Source organism: Saimiri boliviensis, chromosome 19, assembly GCF_048565385.1.
Source record: "Saimiri boliviensis isolate mSaiBol1 chromosome 19, mSaiBol1.pri, whole genome shotgun sequence".
Lineage (NCBI taxonomy): Eukaryota > Metazoa > Chordata > Mammalia > Primates > Cebidae > Saimiri > Saimiri boliviensis.
In genome coordinates, this window is record NC_133467.1 from 18773051 (window position 1) to 18793831 (window position 20781).

General features: G+C 44.7%; 1 protein-coding gene and 1 long non-coding RNA gene across 17 annotated transcripts in view; one reads left to right on the forward strand and one right to left on the reverse strand.

The window, feature by feature from the left end:
* TNR (tenascin R) overlaps positions 1 to 20781 on the forward strand; it is a 416610-nt gene that overhangs the window by 314762 nt on the left and 81067 nt on the right. For 4 of the 5 annotated variants that reach the window (XM_074390181.1, XM_010336100.2, XM_074390179.1 and 1 more), the window contains 2 exons: positions 15838 to 16399; positions 18925 to 19401. In XM_074390181.1, the coding sequence (XP_074246282.1) occupies positions 15901 to 16399; positions 18925 to 19401 (976 nt within the window). In that variant the 5' untranslated portion in view covers positions 15838 to 15900. Of the gene's footprint in view, positions 1 to 15837; positions 16400 to 18924; positions 19402 to 20781 lie in introns of those variants that run through there. The other variant, XM_039460091.2, reaches the window with a different exon arrangement.
* The window catches only part of LOC104650938 (uncharacterized), a 224068-nt gene that overhangs the window by 24987 nt on the left and 178300 nt on the right, over positions 1 to 20781 (reverse strand). For 9 of the 12 annotated variants that reach the window (XR_012515142.1, XR_012515144.1, XR_012515141.1 and 6 more), the window contains one exon: positions 6871 to 6976. The exons of the other annotated variants lie outside the window; for them this stretch is intronic. This is a non-coding gene — a long non-coding RNA (uncharacterized LOC104650938). The remainder of the gene's footprint in view (positions 1 to 6870; positions 6977 to 20781) is intronic. 12 annotated transcript variants of the gene reach the window in all.

The following is a 20781-nucleotide window of genomic DNA, read 5'->3' on the forward strand; positions in this document are numbered from 1 at the left end:
AGCTGCTATATTCAGGTGAATTGTTCCAACCCCTGGTTTCCCTCTGGTTTCTTAGGGCCCAGTTTCAGGGACCACACAGCACAGGAACAACCAAGGAATAATTTAGGAATCCTCACAATTCCTAGGGGATTGAGGTCTCAATTCAAATCCTAGTCAGCCCCACTCTGGAAGTAGGGTTGACCATTCCCTGAGAGTTAACTGATTATCTGCGTGAAGCAATGATCCTCATCTATACCCTGGGTTGAGAAGAGGTACAACAAATGCCACCATGGGATTTGCCACTCAGAGTCACCCAAGCATCCCCAATTCTGCTCAATTCAGCACTTAATTTAGCACCCAGTGATGACGCACCCTCCCCTTTGCACCCCCACTAAGGCTGAGGTTCAGGAAAATGGAGGAGGAAAATGACCCCACAGCTGGATGGCCCATCATGAACTCTGGCCCATGAAGAAATAGACACTGTGTGCTGCTTCATATCTGATGTGTTAACAATGCTGATATCTTCCCATCAATTAGGTGCCACTTTGTAGCTTATGAAATGTTTTTGCATATACTTCATTCTCACTATAAATAGTCCTCACTTCACAGATCTGAAAACTGAGATTTGGAGCAGTCACAAGACTTGCTCAAGCTCATAAAGCCCATGAATGGAAGTGGCATGAGAGACAGATAGGTGTTGTGTCTCCAAAGTAGATGGCCTGCTCACCAGGCAATGACCCTTCTCTAGAATCTCCCTGACGAAGACCCCTGGAAGGGAGCACCTATGACCCAGCTCACAGCCAACCATTTCTTCAAGTCCAAGGGCAAAGAAGGCCAAAGATCACTCCATTTCTGAGAAGCAAGCACGTCTGAGAGACTGAAAGGGCCTGTGTAATCTGGGAAGCCAGCTTCTCAGTAAAGAAGGACGTGTGGCAGAGAAAGACAATTAGGGGGTATGGATGGTCTGACAGGTACCAAGGTCAATAATAAGAAACAATGTAATAGGCAGCTGTAATCAAGAGAAACTGGGGTGGAGGAAGACCTGTAATCCTGGAGCCATAAGTGAGAGGGGCTGCAAAGTGAGTAGGCAGGACAGCTGTTACCCAAACAATAAACTGTGCCGACCGCTAGCATGACAGTGGGTCCCAGCCCTCTGGGGCCACCCCACACACTACCAGCAGCAGTTCTCCCAGACAGCACTGCAGAGACAAAAATTCCAGAAACTTTGGAAGCAGGAAAGACCAATTCATGGAAATATGCAGGACACTTGAGTAGGAAAGGATGGCTAGAACCACATCACATGTGTGGGTATATGTATTGAAAGAGAGAGAGAGGACCTGTTAGACTCTGGGCTTTATGCTGAATGCTGCAATAAAAGATAACTAGATTGTAGACTCTGCCCTCTAGGGACCCTCGGAGGGGAAAGAAACAGCTCTGCAGATAACTATTGTGATAAGTATATAAACAAGTTCTGCTGGAGCTCAGAGAGGGAGATAATTGTCACAAATTCTTTCTCATAAGAAGGCTTCCCAATCAACTGCATACAGCTCTTGACATTCAAAGGCTATGGAATCAGGCTGCCTAACATTGAATCTTGGTGCCCTCACCTAAATGCTTTGTGACTTTTAGACAAGTCGCTTAACCACTCTGTGCCTCAATTTCTTCCATTTCTGCATCTGTAAAATGGGACAGTAATGACAGTCTGTATGACAGCAGTGAGAACAAAATAAGGTAATGTATAAAACCCTTAGAGGACTGGTTGGCATGTGCCTGGACTATGTACATGTCAATCTAAGAAAGCCCTTCCTTTCCTTTCCTTCACAGTGCAATTCTGCATGCTAATTGGGATGGGACAGAATGCACAAGCTCCAGGGCACATAGTCATATCTGATCAGCTTAGCCTGAAGGTGGTGGGATTTTCCCTTCCCAATCAAATGCAGCTGGTTTGGGTAAACCCAGCCACCAGTCTCATGTTTTTGGTCATCTAGGAAGAACCCAGAGATCTTTTGGAGAAAGGCAATAAATATTCCTGGTTGACTTGATACTGTGGACTCCTTTTACAAATCAAAAGTTTGTGTCATTCTAGACATCTTTGTGCATCTAGACTAAAGAAGGTATAATATTCCAGAATGGTAGCAAGACACATCACTGCCTATCTCATAATTATCTTCTAACAACCTCTGATGGATATGACATGGAAAATGATCAGAACCATTCTTTTGGGAAATAGCTCACCTGCTTTGGGGTTTCTATTTAGCGAACGGTACTAGGGTCTTGCTCAGCAGGGGGCAACGCTTTTTTAATGATTTCCCTGCAGCAATCCTGTTTGATAATGCAAACTAGGATCAAAGAAATAGGTTTTCCTATTAAGAACTTCAAGGAAAGAATCAAGTTTTAAGTTGTTGCTAGGGAAATCTGAGCACCTCTTGGGGCCTGGTGATCCAGTCCTGGAGAAAGAGGATGGCTGAATAAATTCATAGAGAGAAACAGCAAGGTCTCCCTCTGCAGTGAACTGGCTTTGGCTTCACTCACTCTAGTCTCGCTCTCAGCTGCAGACTCAACCCATGTCCAGCTCTGCTTCTTGGAGTCAATGTTGGTGCACTCCCACACCTTCACCTCCGTGAGCTGCTCACTAAAGCAACAATAACTGTCCAGAGAGTAGAGAAAGTGAAGGCTGACACTTTAAAAAAAAAAAAAATCAGAGAACATATTCTTCCTGAGAAATAAAGCTAAATAATTAAATAAGCCTGCACTTCTATTATATTTTTAAATGTCACTGTATTTTTCCAACACTCCTATGAGAAAAACAAACTAAAGAAGAAGTGAGCTGGATTCCTTTTTACGCTGTGAATTTTTCAGAGACAGCATACATTACCCTCAGAGCACTTATTCACTACCAACTTTATGGCTTGTTATCAATAGGATTGAGCCTTAGTTTACTTATCTGTAAAGTGGAGCAATACGCCCACTTTATGTACTTTACAGAATTGGAATCAATCGAGATAATGTTTACAAAACCACCTTGAAAACTCAAATGAGTTCTGCGAATACCAGGTGTTCTGTTTTTCTGACTCATTTTAGTGCTTTTCAAAAGGGGAAAGGTAGGAAGATCAATGTGAGAAAAAATGTTGAAACCTTTTACAGGAGATAAATCTTCTCTGGTACAGCATGAAGCCACGCTGAACCATGTCCACTGTTAGGTTAGTTGAAGGCTGTTGTTAAAATGAAAATGTCACTGTTATTTATGGCATAAGTCTTACCTGTTTCCAAAGAGATTTTCAGAAGGCATTAATTTATTGCCAATACTGTATCTCGTATCACTTTGGCATTTGACTACTGACGGAATGAGTCACAGAGGAAGGCAAGTTTTAAACAGACTTGGGGACAGGAAGAAACATCTAGAGTCAACAGCCCCTCCAGGCAGTCAGGTTCCTGTGGACACCTGCAGGGACAGGCACTGGACAGCCACAGGTTGGTCAGTAAGGGAACTGTGGTCAGGTCTAGTTGAAGTTGACCCGTTACCATCCTTCAGCCCCCAGAGAGGTGAGAGGAGTGGGTGAGAGGTTACCAAAACATGGAACTGCAGTCTGCTCAGTGGTGCAGAGGTCACCTTGAGACAAGCAAGCAGTGTCCTTCAGCCAAGGGGTACAGCCAGCCCCAGGCAGCCTCCAGGGAGGCAGTGAGGACCTGACTATCCTCCACGCCGCAGCTCTCTGGGTGGGGCTCCCCTTTGGCAAAATGGGAAGCTCCAGGTCAAGGGAGCCTCCCGGGAAAGAGATCAGGGCTGAGAAAGATGGAGAGAAGCTCTGGAGGGGTAAATGAAGAGTTCCAAGAAGCGCGTGTGCCAAGAGAAGGAGTCCCGCAGAGCAGTGCACCGCGAAGGCTGGGGAGAAAGGGACATTGTGCTGAGGAAGAAGAACCCCAGTAAAAGGGAACTGGACACCACGCGCAAGTTATTTCAGATATAAACCCCAAATCCCCTGAAACGTCCTGCATCCTCTTAGTGGGCTTTTTTATAACTTATGGGGATCCCACAGAAACTCTGGGAACCCCTCAAAATGTGCTCTGTTTATCAGCGTCTCTCAGAGCCCACTCAGTGCCATCTGTATTCTTACGCTGTCAGAAAGGCAGCTGCGTGTAGCTAAATGGTCAATTCTTGTCTTTATTCAGATTGAACACATTTAAAAGTCCAATATTTTATAATACATATCCTAAATTTAGCAGCTAATAAAAGAACATTTGAATTCCATTGGCGCCCCTTTTAACAATAATGAACAAAGATGATGCAGTATAACTTAATGGAGAGCAAAATGCATTTTGTCAAGAAAGTGAGACAAAAGGAATTTAAGAAATTATGTACCCTGAAAAACCACTCTCTAAAGTAATAGGGAAGGCTAATCTGAGCCTTACTGACTAAATAACTGCAAAATAAGATAAGCAATAAGAAAAAAATCTTCTGTTTTTCAGGTTGAAATTCATCTTTGAGGCCAATTGCAACTGCAGATGTCAAAGGGTTTCTTAATCATGTTATGCCCTGCTTTGAAAACGGTGCTGGCTCAACAAGCCCATAGATACAAAGCAAATTTCTAAAAATGTCAATCACGGCTCTCTGACATCTTAGTACGTTTCATCCATGAACACCAACACCCCTACGTTGTACTATCCCAGGAACCAGGCCCTTCTGCAAACATGACTCCCCTCATTCTCTACTCCAACTGCCTTTTCCATTGCCTCCTCCTTTCAGAATCTTTCTAATTCTCCAAGACCCAGCTTTGCTACCTTTTCCATTACTCTTTCTCTAGAGAAGTCTTGCAGTTAAAATGCCTCCTTCTGCTGGGCTCCCAGAAGAATTTCTCATACCTCTGATACAGTACTCCTCATGGCCTCCTATTTATTCTTGTTATATGAATTCCTTTTTCCTAGTTACACAGGGGGTTGCCTGAGACTTCTCTAGCCTGACCTCAACATCTGGAACGGAACCTAGCTCCCTTCCTGGCATGCAGTCAGTGTGTAACTGAATTTAATTAAGCAGGTTGTGCTCCATATACCAGTACTCTCAGAGCTTCCTTAAATTTCAGGTAGAAAATAATTATGTTATTTCATGCACTGGAAGGTATAATTCACCTGCTTGTAGTCTTTGGGTCAGGGCGGTGCTATTTCATGCTCTAACAGACATAATGTACACAATGAAGTAAATAACTCCTTTAGACTACTAGAGCTGAACTTTAAGAAGTTGCTACTTCCAGCACACAAGTAATCTGAAGAAATGGATATCCAATATATGAAAGCAATTATTTGCTTCCTGCTGGAAGGATCAACTCCAATATAGTTATGCCGTATAATTGGAAACAATATGAATTTGATGTTTGAATCTGTCATTTAATATTTTTAGAGTGGATGGATTTATCTGGTATTCTGGATGTGGATGAGTATAATTTTCAAAGGTGACTATTCCTAAGATTTGTTTCTAAAGGGTTTCAATGTTCTAAAAAAAAAAAAAAAAAAAAAAAAAAAAAAAAAAAAAAAGGCAGTTTCTACATTTACAGTTATAATTAATTTGAAGTTCTAAGCAGTGTTTCCAGAGCTTAATGTCCTGTGGTCCATCTGCTAAAATGCTAATTGTGACCAGCCCCTTATCTAACAGGCACACACCAATATGTATGTATTATTTTCAGTTTTAATCAACTTTAAGACTTCATGAAGACTGAAGATGGTTACTTCAGCATCCAGACTTCCTATTATTGGGCCTTGGGGCTCCGGTAAACTCTGCTGATTCTATACCCTTTGCTGCCTGCCCCCACCCACTGCCTACAACTCCTCTCCACCCCCCAACATCCTCTGTCTGGACCCAGATACCATCTGTCCAGTCACATCTCCCATGCTCATCTCTGCTCACCTTTAAAACGCTAATTTAAAATGACTGATGTTAATTCAGTACATAAACATGGATTGGCTTGCCTTGCTCTTCAGTTTCGTGGGTATTAACCTAATCTTCTCAACTAGATAATAAGCCCCATGAGGGAAGAAAACACTTCTTATATTTCAAACCAATTTCTCAATCTGTTCTAAAGGGGCATGGGCAGGAAACAGAAACCATCAACCTGGGCTACAGTCTGGCTGGCAATCTTTCTTGCAAAGAAACTTTCTTTGCAGTTGTATTAAATGTAGAGAAGAAAAAGATGAAAAGTAACATGACTCTTCAAGAAGAATAACTGAACAGTGAATGGTGACATGCTGTTCTCCAAGCACAAGAAACACAGATGAAAAAGAGACATTAATGATAGCATAAGATCAGGTGCTTGGAAGAATTTCTGACCAAAATGTTATAGATTAATTAGAAATTCATTATTTATATCCTACCTACTTTCCAAGGATAGAGGCAGCTGCTGAAGGGAGGCTACGGTGTCTACTACTGAACTGAGAGCCTGGAAATCTGATTCAAGATTTAGTTTGGTTCTAGCTTACTGTGTCACTGGGCAAATCATTCCCATATCCTCATCTATAAAATGGGAATAATCTCATCAATTCTTGTGAGGATTAAGTGGAATCATATACAACATGTTTATGTGTGTGTCTATGTTTGTATATGTGTGTATAACATATATATATATATTATATGTATTTATCTATATAATTGTCAGAGGCTTTACAAATGTTAAGAATTCTCTGTAACCTATAAAAATCAAATAAATTCTGACTTAAATTAGGTTCTGTTTATCATGGGGAAACCTAGTTCATACATCATAAAATTTTAGCATTAAAGTTACAAGACAGACTTTCCTATCCACATCTACCTAAAAAGAAATAGGTGCCCCCCCATCTCCAGCAGTAAGATTTGCCCAGCCTTGCCAGTTATATCATAAAGTGGAATTCCAAATCGGCTGACCTCACCTTCACTTCCAGTCTTCACTTCTGATCATGATATTTTCATTATTCCCTTGGTATCATTCCCTTGATTGATACTCAAGATCCCATTTTCCAGATGAAGAAGAAATCTCTGTGAAAGGTAATGTCAGTTAGAGTTCTCCCAGGTAGTACAAGGCAGAATCAGAAGAAAAGACTAGAAGTCGGGTCCCATATACCAGCCACTGAGGTTTCTCCTAATCCACACTGACATGAAGCCACAAACACACTGGCTGACAGCCTGTGCTGAAAAATGAGTGTGGATCCATTAGGTTCTGAAGCAAAGACCCTTCCTGCAGATTCCCACATGGGGATACATCAGAGAGCACATGGTCTGGGGCGTTGGGCAGCCAGGCCTGGTGGGAGGCAGCACCCGGGCTGGCCCAGCACATCCTCCCACACCATTCCGTGTCCTTGTTGACAGCTTTGGGCCAGCCATGGAGTCCTGTCTGCTGGCAGTTTTCTGCCCTCGGGTTCTTTTCAGAAATCTGACAGGCCCAATAAAGGCCCAGCGCTGATGGAGAGGAGCTGGCTCCGAGTTCTCCCGGCAGCCCTGTGCTGCCTCCACTGACACAATGGGGCCGGCTGTAATCACATTACACCCTCGTCTTTCATAATTACCCTCTTTCTCCAAGTGACAGAAAACTATTTTTAAACGAATTCGAACTGAAAAAAAAAAAAAAAGCACAAAAAAAGAATGTCATTTTCCACAGACATCATTCTGGTTTATAAATCACCCCTAAGGAGAGAGTGGGGACCACAAATGGCAGAAGCTGGAAAATCCAAATACAGCACGGGCCACCCAGCCCCTGGGAGGTCACTTCTCCTTCCCTGCCCAACAACCTACACACTCATTTCATTCTCCCTCCTACACTGCTTTTTTTTTTTTTCCTGAGGCCCCTCCGCCTCATGGTGGTCTTTTCCATTCCGTTTTGACTCTGTGAAAAAAAAGAAAACAAAAAGAAAAAAGCTCAAAGGCATGTGGGTACCTTCTGGCTACTTATTTTCCTCCTCACCTTCCCAGTCCTTCCTCCCAGTCCCGCAAAAGTAAGAGGAGGTCATGTCGGGGAGGAAGAGGAAAAGAAAAACAACTTTAGATGGGACACAAGCTTCAGCCAACCTGGGTGACCCAAGTCTCTCCCTGCGGGCCTCCCTAGCGGGGAGTGAGCACCTCATTAACAAGGCACTAAATCAGCCTTGAGGACGATCCTGTTATCCACCTCTTACAAATTACCCGAAGACACCTCTAGTGCTGGCCATGATAATTATATTGATAAGGAAGCTGGCGTGAAGGAAATGAATCAATGGAACCGCATGGATCTCTTAAGTATCAATCTATCGAATCACTGCAACTCTCTTGCACTCCCATTTGTAGGGTCATTAACCATCTGTCTTGCTCACAACAGTTAGTGTATCATTGAGCCCTGGGTGTGTTATCTATCCCTCAGGTTTATATTTTCACAGTCTACCTGTGGAACTGTTATCTGTTTCTCCACCAGCCTGGCACTCTTCCATTTTTTTTTTCTTCTCCACCTTCTCTTTTTATTCTTCCTTCTCTGTTTTTCCATCCTTTTCCCCTTAGTTCACTTGGGCTGCTAAAAGAAAATCCCATAGACTGGGTGGCTTATGAACAAAAGAAATTTACTTCTCACCATTCTACAAGCTGGGAAGTCCCAGGTCAGGGTGCTGGCAAATTCAGAGTCTGGTGAAGCCTCACTCTTTGGTTCTTAGATGGCACCTTCTAGCTGTGTCCTCACATGTAAAAGAGGCAAGGAGTATCCTTCTCTCTCTTTTATTTTGAGACAGGATCTTACTCTGTCACCCAGGCCGGAGTGCGGTGGCACAAACTCAGCTCACTGCAGCCTCAAGCAACCCTCCCACCTCAGCCTCCCAAGTAGCTGAGACTATAGACGCACCCTATCATGCATAGCTAATTTTTGTATTTTTTGTAGATACATGGTTTCGACATGTGGCCCAGGCTGGTCTCAAACTTCTGGGCTAAAGCAATCCAACTGCCTTGGCCTCCCAGAGTGTCCGGATTACAGGCATGACCCACTGTGCCCAACCCTCTCTAGAGTTTTAAAAGGGCATTAATCCCATCCATGAGGGTTCTGCCATCATGACCTAATCACCTCCCAAAGCCCTACCTCCTAATGCCATCCCTTTGGGAATTTCAGTACATGAATTCTAGGGGAACACAAACATTCAGACCATGGCATCCTGCTTCTCCTACCACCAGTTTATCTCTTTCACTGGCCCATTATGGTTCTAGTCCTGGACTTTTTACTCGTTCTAGTCTGTTTGTTTGACACATGTGAGATACAAGAAGAGTGAGGGGCAGAGAGGAGGCTCTTCTAGTCCCCTCAAGCCTTCTAAGTTATTGCCTGTGGAGACAGGTTTTGCATCTGGTTTAAACATTACCCACTGCCTCATGCCAAAGACACAGAATGGGTCCCAGAGCAAGTGAGACCTCTCTACAGGAGACGAACATATCCAATGCAGCACTTCCAGACATGCCACAGCATTAGGCCAGGCCTTCCTCATGGGAAGTAGCAAAATCTGCCCAACAGCATCACTAAACAGTGCCAAAGAAAGAGGCCACCTGCAGAACAGTCAGCATTCTTTACAGTACAGAAGAATAGGAGGTGGCAGTAGAGAATGAAGCCAGAAAGGAAGCTTTCAGGGACACAAGAAAGCAAGCCACTTTGAAATAATTGTCACGAGCTTAGCAACACTAAGGGCACATTGATTAAGGAGGCATTTAAGAAACATTAGTTTCATTTCCCTTCTCCCTTCAGCAGGCCTCAGAGGAAGTGAGAAAAATGGAGCACCTCGTGCCATTCATTCTATCTTTGTTCTCTGCCTTCCCCTAGAAAAGCAGCACAGGAGAGAAGAAGAAAGGTTGATAGTGGTGTGACAAGGGCTTGGGATGGAGCTGGAGTGTACGACACACTGGGGAACCTCAGAGAAGTGAATGGAGCCTGAGGGAGCGCATGCAAGGCCATGGGTTTCTGTAACTGCTGGCTCAGTAGAGAATTTCCTCCTCTGGAAAAGGACAAGCTTAGAAAATGCCCCCCGGCTCCTCTAGGACCAAGGTTTACTGGGTTACAATTGCTCCTGATTTTGGGGACACTATAGAGGCTGCAGACTTTTAAATAAAGAGCCACCAAATAAGCCTCCTCTCAAGGCGAAGAGACTGAAGCAATTAGTGGGCAGACAGCTTGGATTGGTGGAGAAAACATTCATCTCCAAGTTATCCCTGCCGAGAGTTCCGAAATCTGAACCCAGGGGGAGAAGAGTGTTGACTTGTAAGAGCTCTAAGTCTTTTCATGAGAATGGTATGTAGGCCCTAATTAAAGCTGGCTGGAAAACAGCCGCTAAGAGCACAGACCATGGTTGGCAAAATCTGGGTTCGGTCTAGTCTGATTGACGGATGTCCCATTCTGATTGGTTGCAGCCCAAACCATACCAGTTGCTAAATATCTTGACTCCAAAATATCACACTTTCCTAGTTTATAGGTTGTTGTGAGACAAAGAAAATAATACAAGGAAAATGCTTAGCTTGGCCCAATTGCTGCTAGCATTTGTTATGGGATGAATTTTGCCCCAGCTTTCCAAAGATGTATTGAAGTACTATTCCCCAGAACCTCAGAATGTAACCTTATTCGGAAATTGGATCATTGCAGATATTAAGTAGCTAAGTTACGATGAGATCGTACTGGAGTAGAGTGGTTCCTCTAATCCAGTATGACTGCTATACTTTTTTTTTTTTTTTTTTTTTTTTTGAGACAGAGTCTTGCTCTGTCACCCAGGCTGGAGTGCAGTGGCATGATCTTGACTCAGTGCAGGCTCCGCCTCCTGGGTTCAAGCGATTCTCCTGCCTCAGCCTCCTGAGTAGCTGAAACTACAGGCACATGCCATCACGCCCAGCTATTTTTTGTATTTTTAGTAAAGACAGGGTTTCGCCGTGTTAGCCAGGATGGTCTTGATCTCCTGACCTCATGATCTGTCCACCTCGGCCTCCCAAAGTGCTAGGATTGCAGGTGTAAGCCACAGTACCCGGCCCAACTGCTGTACTTTCAAGAAGATAACAGTATGAAGAAACAAGGAGCACACGGTGCACAGATAGGCACAGACCGGAGTAATGCATCTCTAAGCCGAGGAATGGCAAAGGATGCTGGCAGCCACCAGCAGCTGGGAGAGGGGCATGGGACAGCTCTCTTGGAGCCCTCAGGAAGGATCAACCCTGCTGATGCCTGACTTTGGACTTCTGCCACCAGACTATGAGAGAATAAAGTTCCGCTATTTTAGGCCACTCAGTTTGTAATTATTTGTTTTGGCAGCCCTAAGAAACTAACAGTGTTATAGTGGGTAGGCTCCTCAAAGCCCAATGAGACCAAGAATTCATAACGTATCAGGAAACAGAAGATCTCAGTGTTTATTCTAGCCCCATCGCTCATCTGATGCTTAACATCCTCTCTTCAGCACTCTCATTAAATCGTGTTTCGGATTGTACCTGAACACCTCCAGTGACCAGGAAGTCACTACTTACCATGACAACCAGGTACCTTTCATTCTTAGCAACGCTAGTCTGTATATTGAGCTAAAATCTGTTTCCTTGTAGATTCCTCCATTTGGTGGATACCACCTCCCCGACACCTTTTGACATACACTTAGCATTTTACAACCCTTCAAATACTTGTATTCATTGAACAAGCCATGCTCTTGCACATATAGTGTTAGCAAACGTAAGTTCTTCTACATGAAATGAACTTTAGCCTTCTTCGCCTAAAGTATAATCCATTAAAGTCAAGTTTGGTATTACCATCCGATAGGGTAGGTTACGTGATAAGAAAAAGCAATTCCCAAATCTGGGCTTCAAACACCGAAAGATTATTTCTCACAAGACGTGTTCACTATGAGTCAGCAGGAACTTCTACGGTTACTGAGGGACCAGGCTGACAGAGCACAGCAGCCACTGTCTTGAACTCTGCCAGTCACCTCTGGAGAGAGGAAGCTCTAGGATGTCTCCCATCAGCAATGCTGATGCACCAGCCCAGAAAAGACACACACCACTTCCTCTCACAATTTATCAGCCAGAACTAGTCCCCTGGCCTCACCTAACCAAGAAGGGGCTGGAAGATACAGTCCTCCTGGAAAGCCAGGTCAGAAATATTTGGCCATCGGCTCTGACGGCCACCCCACCCACTCTGTGTGCCCCTCCCTGCAACCCCCTGGCAGAGTTGCTGGCATCTTCCCCAGCCTTCTCAGAGCAGTTGATGCATTTGTTAGTCATGGTGATTATCACATTGCATTGTCATATTTACTCGTGTTTTCATCTTCTCCATGACAATGAGAGTTTTTCAAGGACAGGTCAGGGCATAATAAACGTTTGATATGTGAATGCACTTGAGAACAGTGACCGTCTATCCAGTGTAAAAGCCAAAGAACTTACAGGAGTTTACAAGACTGGGCATGACCTGGCCCCCACTACTTCTCTGACCTCATCTACCCCCAGGGCTCGTTCATTTGGCCCCAGTCACACTTCGTCTGAAACTCACCAGGCCGGCCCCTGCCTCACAGCCTCAAACTCACTGTTCGCTTACCATCTACTCAGCTCACCATCCCACTTCTGCCATGTCTCCTCTCAGCTGTCAGCTTATCAGAGAAGCCTGTCCCGACCATCCCTATACAATGTTGTTCTGTCCTGTTAACGCCCCACCCTCCATAGCAGTTACCACTTCTTGACACAAACACAAACTCATGTGTGTTGCATTCTCACAAGTTAAATATCGCATAATTCGTATTACATCATACATTATATATGATATATATGTAATTATATCTGGTATTTATTTATCTGCCCCAACCCACCCAGGCACATACACTTGAATGTAACTTCTATAAAGAAAAAGACCAGAATATAGTAGGTACTCAATAAGTATCTGTCAAACGAATGGATGATAAATAAATAAATGTACCCCATGTGTCTTCACATCTTTAGAGCAAAATGCTAAACTTATCCCTCTCATATTACAGGATTTTGAGTCCCTTCATCATCCCAGGCATCTAGAAGTGACCAATGATCAGTGCAGGAAAGAGTAGAACAACACAGCCCCTTGTCTATCTTTTAAGCTATATTTTAATTAACAAAGCCTATGTTTGAATAAGACTTCGGGGGTTACAAAAATCACACTGTTGACCCACTCGTAGCAAATTTAGTTACTGACTAAAATATTTGGTGTTTTTCACACATAAAGCTGCACCTTTCCCTCTCTATGTAATTTTGTAGCTGTCAATTTGGACCTAAAAATGTAGGACCTAACATTTTTCTCTCTTAATTTCCCTGTCACTTGTCTTCCTTTTCATTGATAATGTCATTTATTTATTCACCTATTTTGAGTGTCAACTATGTACAAAAAAGCTGTTAAGTGCTACGGGGTGTTATGTGATCATTTTGCAATTCCCAGAAGAATTATTCAGCAATATCCACATCAGTCAGATAAACAAACTTTGGTTCAATGAGGAAGACAGGTAAGACCCCTTCTGTGTGTAAATGACTGATAGCAGAGTCATACCTGGGAGACTTTCAATGATAGGACTGCAGAAGTGATACTCAAGAAGGTAATGCCTAAAGAATCTGAAAGTGGCAAGGCACATAGAGCCTTGGATGAGAGGGGCTTGGGTGGAGCTTACAGTTAGGAGGGCAATTTGATTCTGACATGTCACTCTACTTGTCCCCAAGGCTGATTTACTTCCTTTGGAAGTCACCAACAGATCACCATCTCCCACATTGCTCCAAGGATCTCACCCATCTTTGGACAAGGCTATGTTAAGGATTGGGCTTTTCTGCTGTGCACTAATAGATAAGACATTTCATATGTTCCGGTGATTTCAGGGAAGTCCTTGACTAGGGGAGGAACCAGAACAACTATTCCACTTGTTGACCATATTTATTTATATTAGTTAATGCCAGGTACTGGGTAAATATTACACAGATAATAATTTCATTAGCACTCCAAACTTGTAAAATAAGTACCATTATTATCTCCACTTTATAAATAGGGAAACTGAGGCACAGAGAGCTGAAGTAATCTTCCCATAGCTAGAAAATGAAAGTGCTGAGGCTTGAACCTCGACAGAGAATCTACAGGCTCCAGAGTCTATAGTCTCAACAGCTCTGCTCTGCACCCTGTCCATTTTGGAAGCAGGGACAGAATATAGTCAGGTATATAATGTAAGCGCTGAATAATTAGGCATGACTTTATACTAGGCACTAATACAGGTTACTCCTAATAAAATCACCCCTCAGGCATTGTTCAGAAGTGAAATTGAACAGACCAGTGTCTAACTTGAGGATAATGGAGAGGGATTAAATTAGTTGGAGAATGATTTAACCTTTTGCTCACTGGACATTTTTTCATGAATTCATCTTTCCATCCTTCCAGGCATCCACTTATCCACTTATCCAACAACCATGTACTGAGTACTCTCGCCATCCTGGAGCAAAGGTCACACACTGCAGCTAAGACAGGGTCTGACTGACAAGGACCCAGCAGTCCAGGTGGGGAGAAGCAAGCAAAGGAAACCCACAGTCTAGCACGGCAAGCGCTGCAGAGAGGGGGCCCTGGAAGAGAGGGGCATGAATTCAGCCTGCATTTGGGAGAAGAACTGAGGAGGCAGGAGGGATATGATGAGAGAAGAATGCTCATGGAGGAAAGAACACTGAATCTGATCCTAGCAAAATTTTCTAATCACAATATTCCTGGGAAGATCTTAGAAATTATACAATTTCCATGAAAGACAAGAGAAAATGGAACACTCTTTTCAAGAAAGGCCCTGGAACATAGTAACTAATAACACAGGTTTTGGAGTCAGTCAGATTTGCATTCAAATCTTAACCTCCCTTGGCAGAACTTCCTCCACTATAAGATGGGGCTAATTATAGCGTCCCATCGTCAGGTTGTCCTGAGGGTCATGTAAGCTCATGTGTGAGGGGCACAGCACAGTCTGTACTGAGGACAAATGCAATAAACTCTAGTGGTGACCTTCTCAGACTCATAGTCACACTCACTGGTCCTTTAGTCCTTAATCTTCTTAGTAGCTCTAACGTTTAGAACCAAGGTTTGTAAATCTCTTTTCTGTTTTGCGTAGAGAATACAAAGGGAATATGATTTCTGTAAAATTGATTTGCATCCCAGTGAATTTATTGTACTCTATGGTTCTTGGTGACTAGGTAACCAGCAGAGGAGCTAATTCATTATTTTAGCAATTTAAACAGGAACTTGGAAGAAAAGCACCTTGTGGTCACAGAGCACGGGGATGATACTAACAAGAAGATTAAAAGAAAGTTCAGCTCACGCAGCCCTAGATCATCACAAATGTACCCAAGGATTATTAACAATCACAATTACCTGGAACTATATTATTTGCCTGGTTGGTTATTGTGAAGACAACTTGTATGAATAGATGAGCTGAAAGGAACTCATTAAGTTATTTTAAAGTGGCTGGCAGAGTCCCTTTGTACTAAATATCTGAGGAAATAGGAGAGAACACCCAAGGCTCCCTGGTCCCCTTCATCCAATTTCTCACCTGGAAGTGAAAAGAAACTCTGAGTTCTCCTTCGAGGAACAGCCCATCCACAGGGCCCCAGCCCCCAGCCTCTATTTCCTCCAGGAACCACTTTCCCACCATGGGACCAGATCCATGTGTTCTAGACAAACCTTTTGAGAAAACAAAACAGCCATATGCAGAAGCAGTGACCATTTTCAGAGATCCAGTCCTCTAGAGAACAAAGTCCTGGGACTTTATGCCCTTGGCAGCCACTATCCCTTCCTGATGCCCCCTCCTTGAAAATCTCTGGCTGCCTATTCCTGAGCTCTATAGGCTTGTGCAGAGCCATGGTGCCAAGGCATAGGTCTCAGAGGTTGTCTCTCTCCTTGGTTTCTCTTGCAGATTCGCACAACTCCATGCTGTGTGCTGCAGGCTGGTCCTGAACCCAGAGCTCTGGCTGAGAGGATGGGGGCAGATGGGGAAACAGTGGTTCTGAAGAACATGCTCATTGGCGTCAACCTGATCCTTCTGGGCTCCATGCTCAAGCCTTCGGAGTGTCAGCTGGAGGTCACCACAGAAAGGGTGCAGAGACAGTCAATGGAGGAGGAGGGAGGCATTGCCAACTACAACACATCCAGCAAAGAGCAGCCTGTGGTCTTCAACCACGTGTACAACATTAACGTGCCCCTGGACAGCCTCTGCTCCTTGGGGCTGGAGGCCTCTGCCGAGCAGGAGGTGAGTGCAGAAGACGAGACTCTGGCAGAGTACACGGGCCAGACCTCAGACCACGAGAGCCAGGTCACCTTCACACACAGGATCAACCTCCCCAAAAAGGTCTGCCCATGTGCCAGTTCAGCCCAGGTGCTGCAGGAGCTGCTGAGCCGGATCGAGATGCTGGAGAGGGAGGTGTCGGTGCTGCGAGACCAGTGCAATGCCAACTGCTGCCAAGAGAGTGCTGCCACAGGTAGAGTCTGGGAGCTTGCAGCGTGGTCTCAGGAGGGGAAGGAGAGGGCTGCACAGAGAGGGAGAGTGCACCAGAAGGAGCAATGCACTTCCAGCAAAAATGCACTCCCAGCAAAACCCCGGCATCTCTTCACATGGTCAAAGGGGAAAAAGCGCCCTAGTCTGTAGCCGCCAGTTAATATGTCTCTAAGATCTAAATGCAGTTCTTCCCGAGGGATTCAGTTCAGGGATTCTCTACACTGCGTAGCCAGTTTGAAATACATTAACCTGATTTTGGGGGGATGAGTCAGGTAATGGTACATCGGTTCAGCACAGCAACTTTGATGGCCAGCAGGGAATTTGATGTCTGTCTTCATTCATCTTTGGTTTTCACAGGCTGTTGAATTGATATCTATCCATGTTAACCTGAGGGACTAGAGAATGCAGGCGCTCTGTTCACTCAATCGCAGCCTTTCTCCCATCTGAGTAGATGATAGTCATTAAGGTCTCAGAGGACCTGTCCCCATCTTCTCCCTGCCTCCTTAACGACCACACAGAAACATATGCACACACACACGTGCATGCACACACGCTTGCACATGCTCTCACACACCACACACACAGCTTAGTGTACCTTCCAAAAGGCTGAAATTTCAGGGGATTTACTTCTAACACTGCCCACCCCCTAATTATCAATCCTTATGAGTTATTATCTTTACCTCTCTGCAAGACATAATTAAGTCTTCAGAGTCAGAATTCCCAAGTTCAGATCCTGGCTCTCCTGCTTCCTAGCTGATGACCTAAGCAGTTACATATCTGCACCTTCCTTTCCTCATCTACAAATGGCGCTAGGCTAGAGCAACAAGAAGTTACTAACAATAAAAGCACCTATTTGGACATCAGCCTGGCTTCTGTAAGTACCATATAAGCAACAGCTGTTATCAGCTGACCCCAGTGAGTGGGAATTGTGTCTGTACCCCTCTGTGCACAGCTTTTCTCTCCCAAAAGGTAACTCAGACCCCATGCAATTCAGTTCTTTGATGACAAGAGGCAATTGTCTTGAGTTCAAGCATGGACCTTGAGGGTCCATGATCTCAAGGCTTTCACAGGATGAAAGCAGGAGGTGGCAGAGTGAAATTTTCACAGAGCCTGGATGGCCCACAGCTGCAGATTCACATTCCCACATTCACCCTGAGACGCAGCAAGATAAGAGACAGTTGCTGAGGACTAGAATATTTCACGGGTTCTCTCACCTCCTTCTCCTCCCCATAACCAACGCCATAAACAAACAATCTAAAGAACAGAAGAGCAAGTCCAGTCCTCCTGTGCTTCAGTGACAACTGTCAGGTCATTTGGTCTTTTTAATGGAGCAGGAGAATAGGGGAAAGTCCTAGGTTTCCATGGGCATGGACTCTGCAGCTCAGGAAGCTGGGGCTTCTGTAAATGGACTTTTTACCAGCCTTTCACCAGGATTCCTAGCAAACATGGAAAAAAATCTACAAGGAAGAGCTAAGTTAAGTAAAGTCAGTAAAGTATATTTTCATGGGGGCAGCATGAAGCGGCAGAATTAAAAAAGGATGTAACTTACTAGACCTCATATCCTCAGGGCCAAGTGCAAAGAAGGATGCCAGCAGGTACTCCATTTTTATTTGTTTAATACGTTTACTTGAGTCATGCTAGGAGATAAATTAGCCACTGTAGTTATCCCACAGTCTGGGCTAGGACAGAGACATGCATAGAATCCTAAAGGGGTCACAGCAAACCGTAACTCAATGAGAGCAAGTTCCTGGGGAGCCTTTGAAGTAACCCTGGTGCTGGGTTTTGATGAATGAGCAGAGGGAGTCAGCTGGCAGGCAGGGAGGGAGCGGGACAGGTTTGTAACACATAAGACCTTTCTCCGAACAGTGCACTCAGTGCTCAACCTACAGCCCCTCAGGTCCCTCACAATCCCCATAGCCAACACCTGGAAGTCCTTGTCAGAGGGCTGTCCTCGGTTTGTTGGAAAGTTCTTGGACAGCCCAAAGAGAGAATGAGGGGCTGGGGGATTCAAATGCCCTCAGGGACAGACCTTAACCCACAATGAGATGTGACCTGCACTGCCCAGAGCACCCTGCAGGACTGAACCCAAGTGACTCTCCTGGAACTTGACTTGATAACGCACCCAGGCTTGAGCACGTTCCCTTTCCAATTTTCCATTCTTCCCTACCAGATTTTTCTGGTAACACCTTCCAATAAATCACTTTTACATGAATTTTTGTCGAATATCTGCTTCTAGGGAACCCACCCTAAGACACCTCGAAGGTGAGCTCTTGGAGGACAAGGGAACAGATCTTATTCCCCTTTGCCCCCAGCCCTGTGCTAGGCACAGAAAGCCCGTATTAGGTGAAAATATTTATGAAATTGAATATGTACCAAACTATGTTGAGCTTCACTCTCAGCAACAGAAATCTGGTCAGAGAATGAGTAGAAGTCTTTGCCCATCCTTTCCCAGCACTGTTGACAGGAGAGGCCACTGCTGCTCTTTGACCTTCTCCTTGACCATTCCAGGACAACTGGACTATATCCCTCACTGCAGTGGCCACGGCAACTTTAGCTTTGAGTCCTGTGGCTGCATCTGCAACGAAGGCTGGTTTGGCAAGAACTGCTCGGAGCCCTACTGCCCGCTGGGTTGCTCCAGCCGGGGGGTGTGTGTGGATGGCCAGTGCATCTGTGACAGCGAGTACAGCGGGGACGACTGCTCCGAACTGCGGTGCCCGACAGACTGCAGCTCCCGGGGGCTCTGCGTGGACGGGGAGTGTGTCTGTGAAGAGCCCTACACTGGCGAGGACTGCAGGGAACTGAGGTGCCCCGGGGACTGTTCGGGGAAGGGGAGATGTGCCAACGGTACCTGTTTATGCCAGGAGGGCTACGTTGGTGAGGACTGCAGCCAGCGGCAATGTCTGAATGCCTGCAGTGGGCGAGGACACTGTGAGGAGGGGCTCTGCATCTGTGAAGAGGGCTACCAGGGCCCTGACTGCTCAGCAGGTAGGCAGGGGAACTCTGGGGTGTTGGCAAGGGTGGTCCAGCAAACTAGCTGGATACCTCCAGTTAGCTGGGGAAGAAAGATGAGTGAGCAGGTGAATTTTAGGCAAAATAATTCCCAATTGGGTTGGAGTCATTTGCTTTCCAAGAGAGCAGATTTCTTGAGTCAATAATGGTTGATGAGGCAGATTAAAGGGGATAAAGAGTGGAAATAGCAAAAGGTCAAGTTCAGGCTGAGAGCTGGATTGTTACCCCTGAGACTAGGCAACGGTAACAATGATGACAACACTTCACTGAACTTGAGGTGGGGGAGGGTAGACAGTGAGGTCATAGGACCACCTTAGCCAAGGCCATTCTCTAACTCTGAGGGATCCCAAGTGTTCCACCCACTCCAAATTATCTCCCTTACCAGTTGCCATATTCCAGGAATGCCTTCCACAGTGCTATTGCAAGAGATGGTGGTTAGTCTGTAAGGCTCTCTGATTATCTTGGAGCTTACAGACTGCAAGGTGTTATTAATTTATGAAATGATTCTAGTGGGGACAGTATTTGTAGACAAGGACTTAAATGTAAACAGGAATAAAGTACTAAGGACATTGAACAACAACTAACATTCTAACAATTAGTACAGAATATTAAAAGAATATGACTCACTTTGTTCCAGATGACTATCCAGCAAATTAGAACCAACCCTACATATGTATAGTCTTCACTGTCAAAGCTCATAGAAAGGTGATGTCCTAAAATGGGCATGTAAGCCCAACAGTGAGAAAAACTCAGTGTCTCATTGGGGCTGATTGTCTTTTCAATGCTCCATGTAGAGCTCAGAGGGCCACTGGGATGATTTAAAATAAATAAATAATTTTTAAAAAGAAACATTTTAAACTCTCTACTGGAGCAATTTTAGGAATCTTCTGATCAGTCATGTGACATCAGTGGAAGGGGAAGCCTGGTAAGCCAGGTTCGCCAGCCTCCTGTGTGCCAGGGTTAGCCCCTCCTACCTGGCAGACAACTTCTCTGCACATGTAACTTCAACTTAAATTATTTTCAAAATCGATGGTAATAATGAAAAGAAAAACAACAACAATGCACTGCTTAGGAAAAAATTTAATGTGCCTTAACTTTTTCCATATCCAATTATTTCATTTAGCCTCCCAATTTTGTTTACTGAATTGAAATATCTTTCTAAAAATATAGTCACCACACCAATTATCCCAAAGTGAAATTCAAGCAGAAGTTAGGCCTTATTTTTTCTGAATCCAAAATCACCAGGCACCTTCTGGGAAGCCAGGCTGAAACATGGCCCCAGTTCCCATCCAGAGGATCAGGCTCCATGACGCCCCATCTGGAGGACGCCCAGGGTCAGTTTGGGCCATCTCTGTG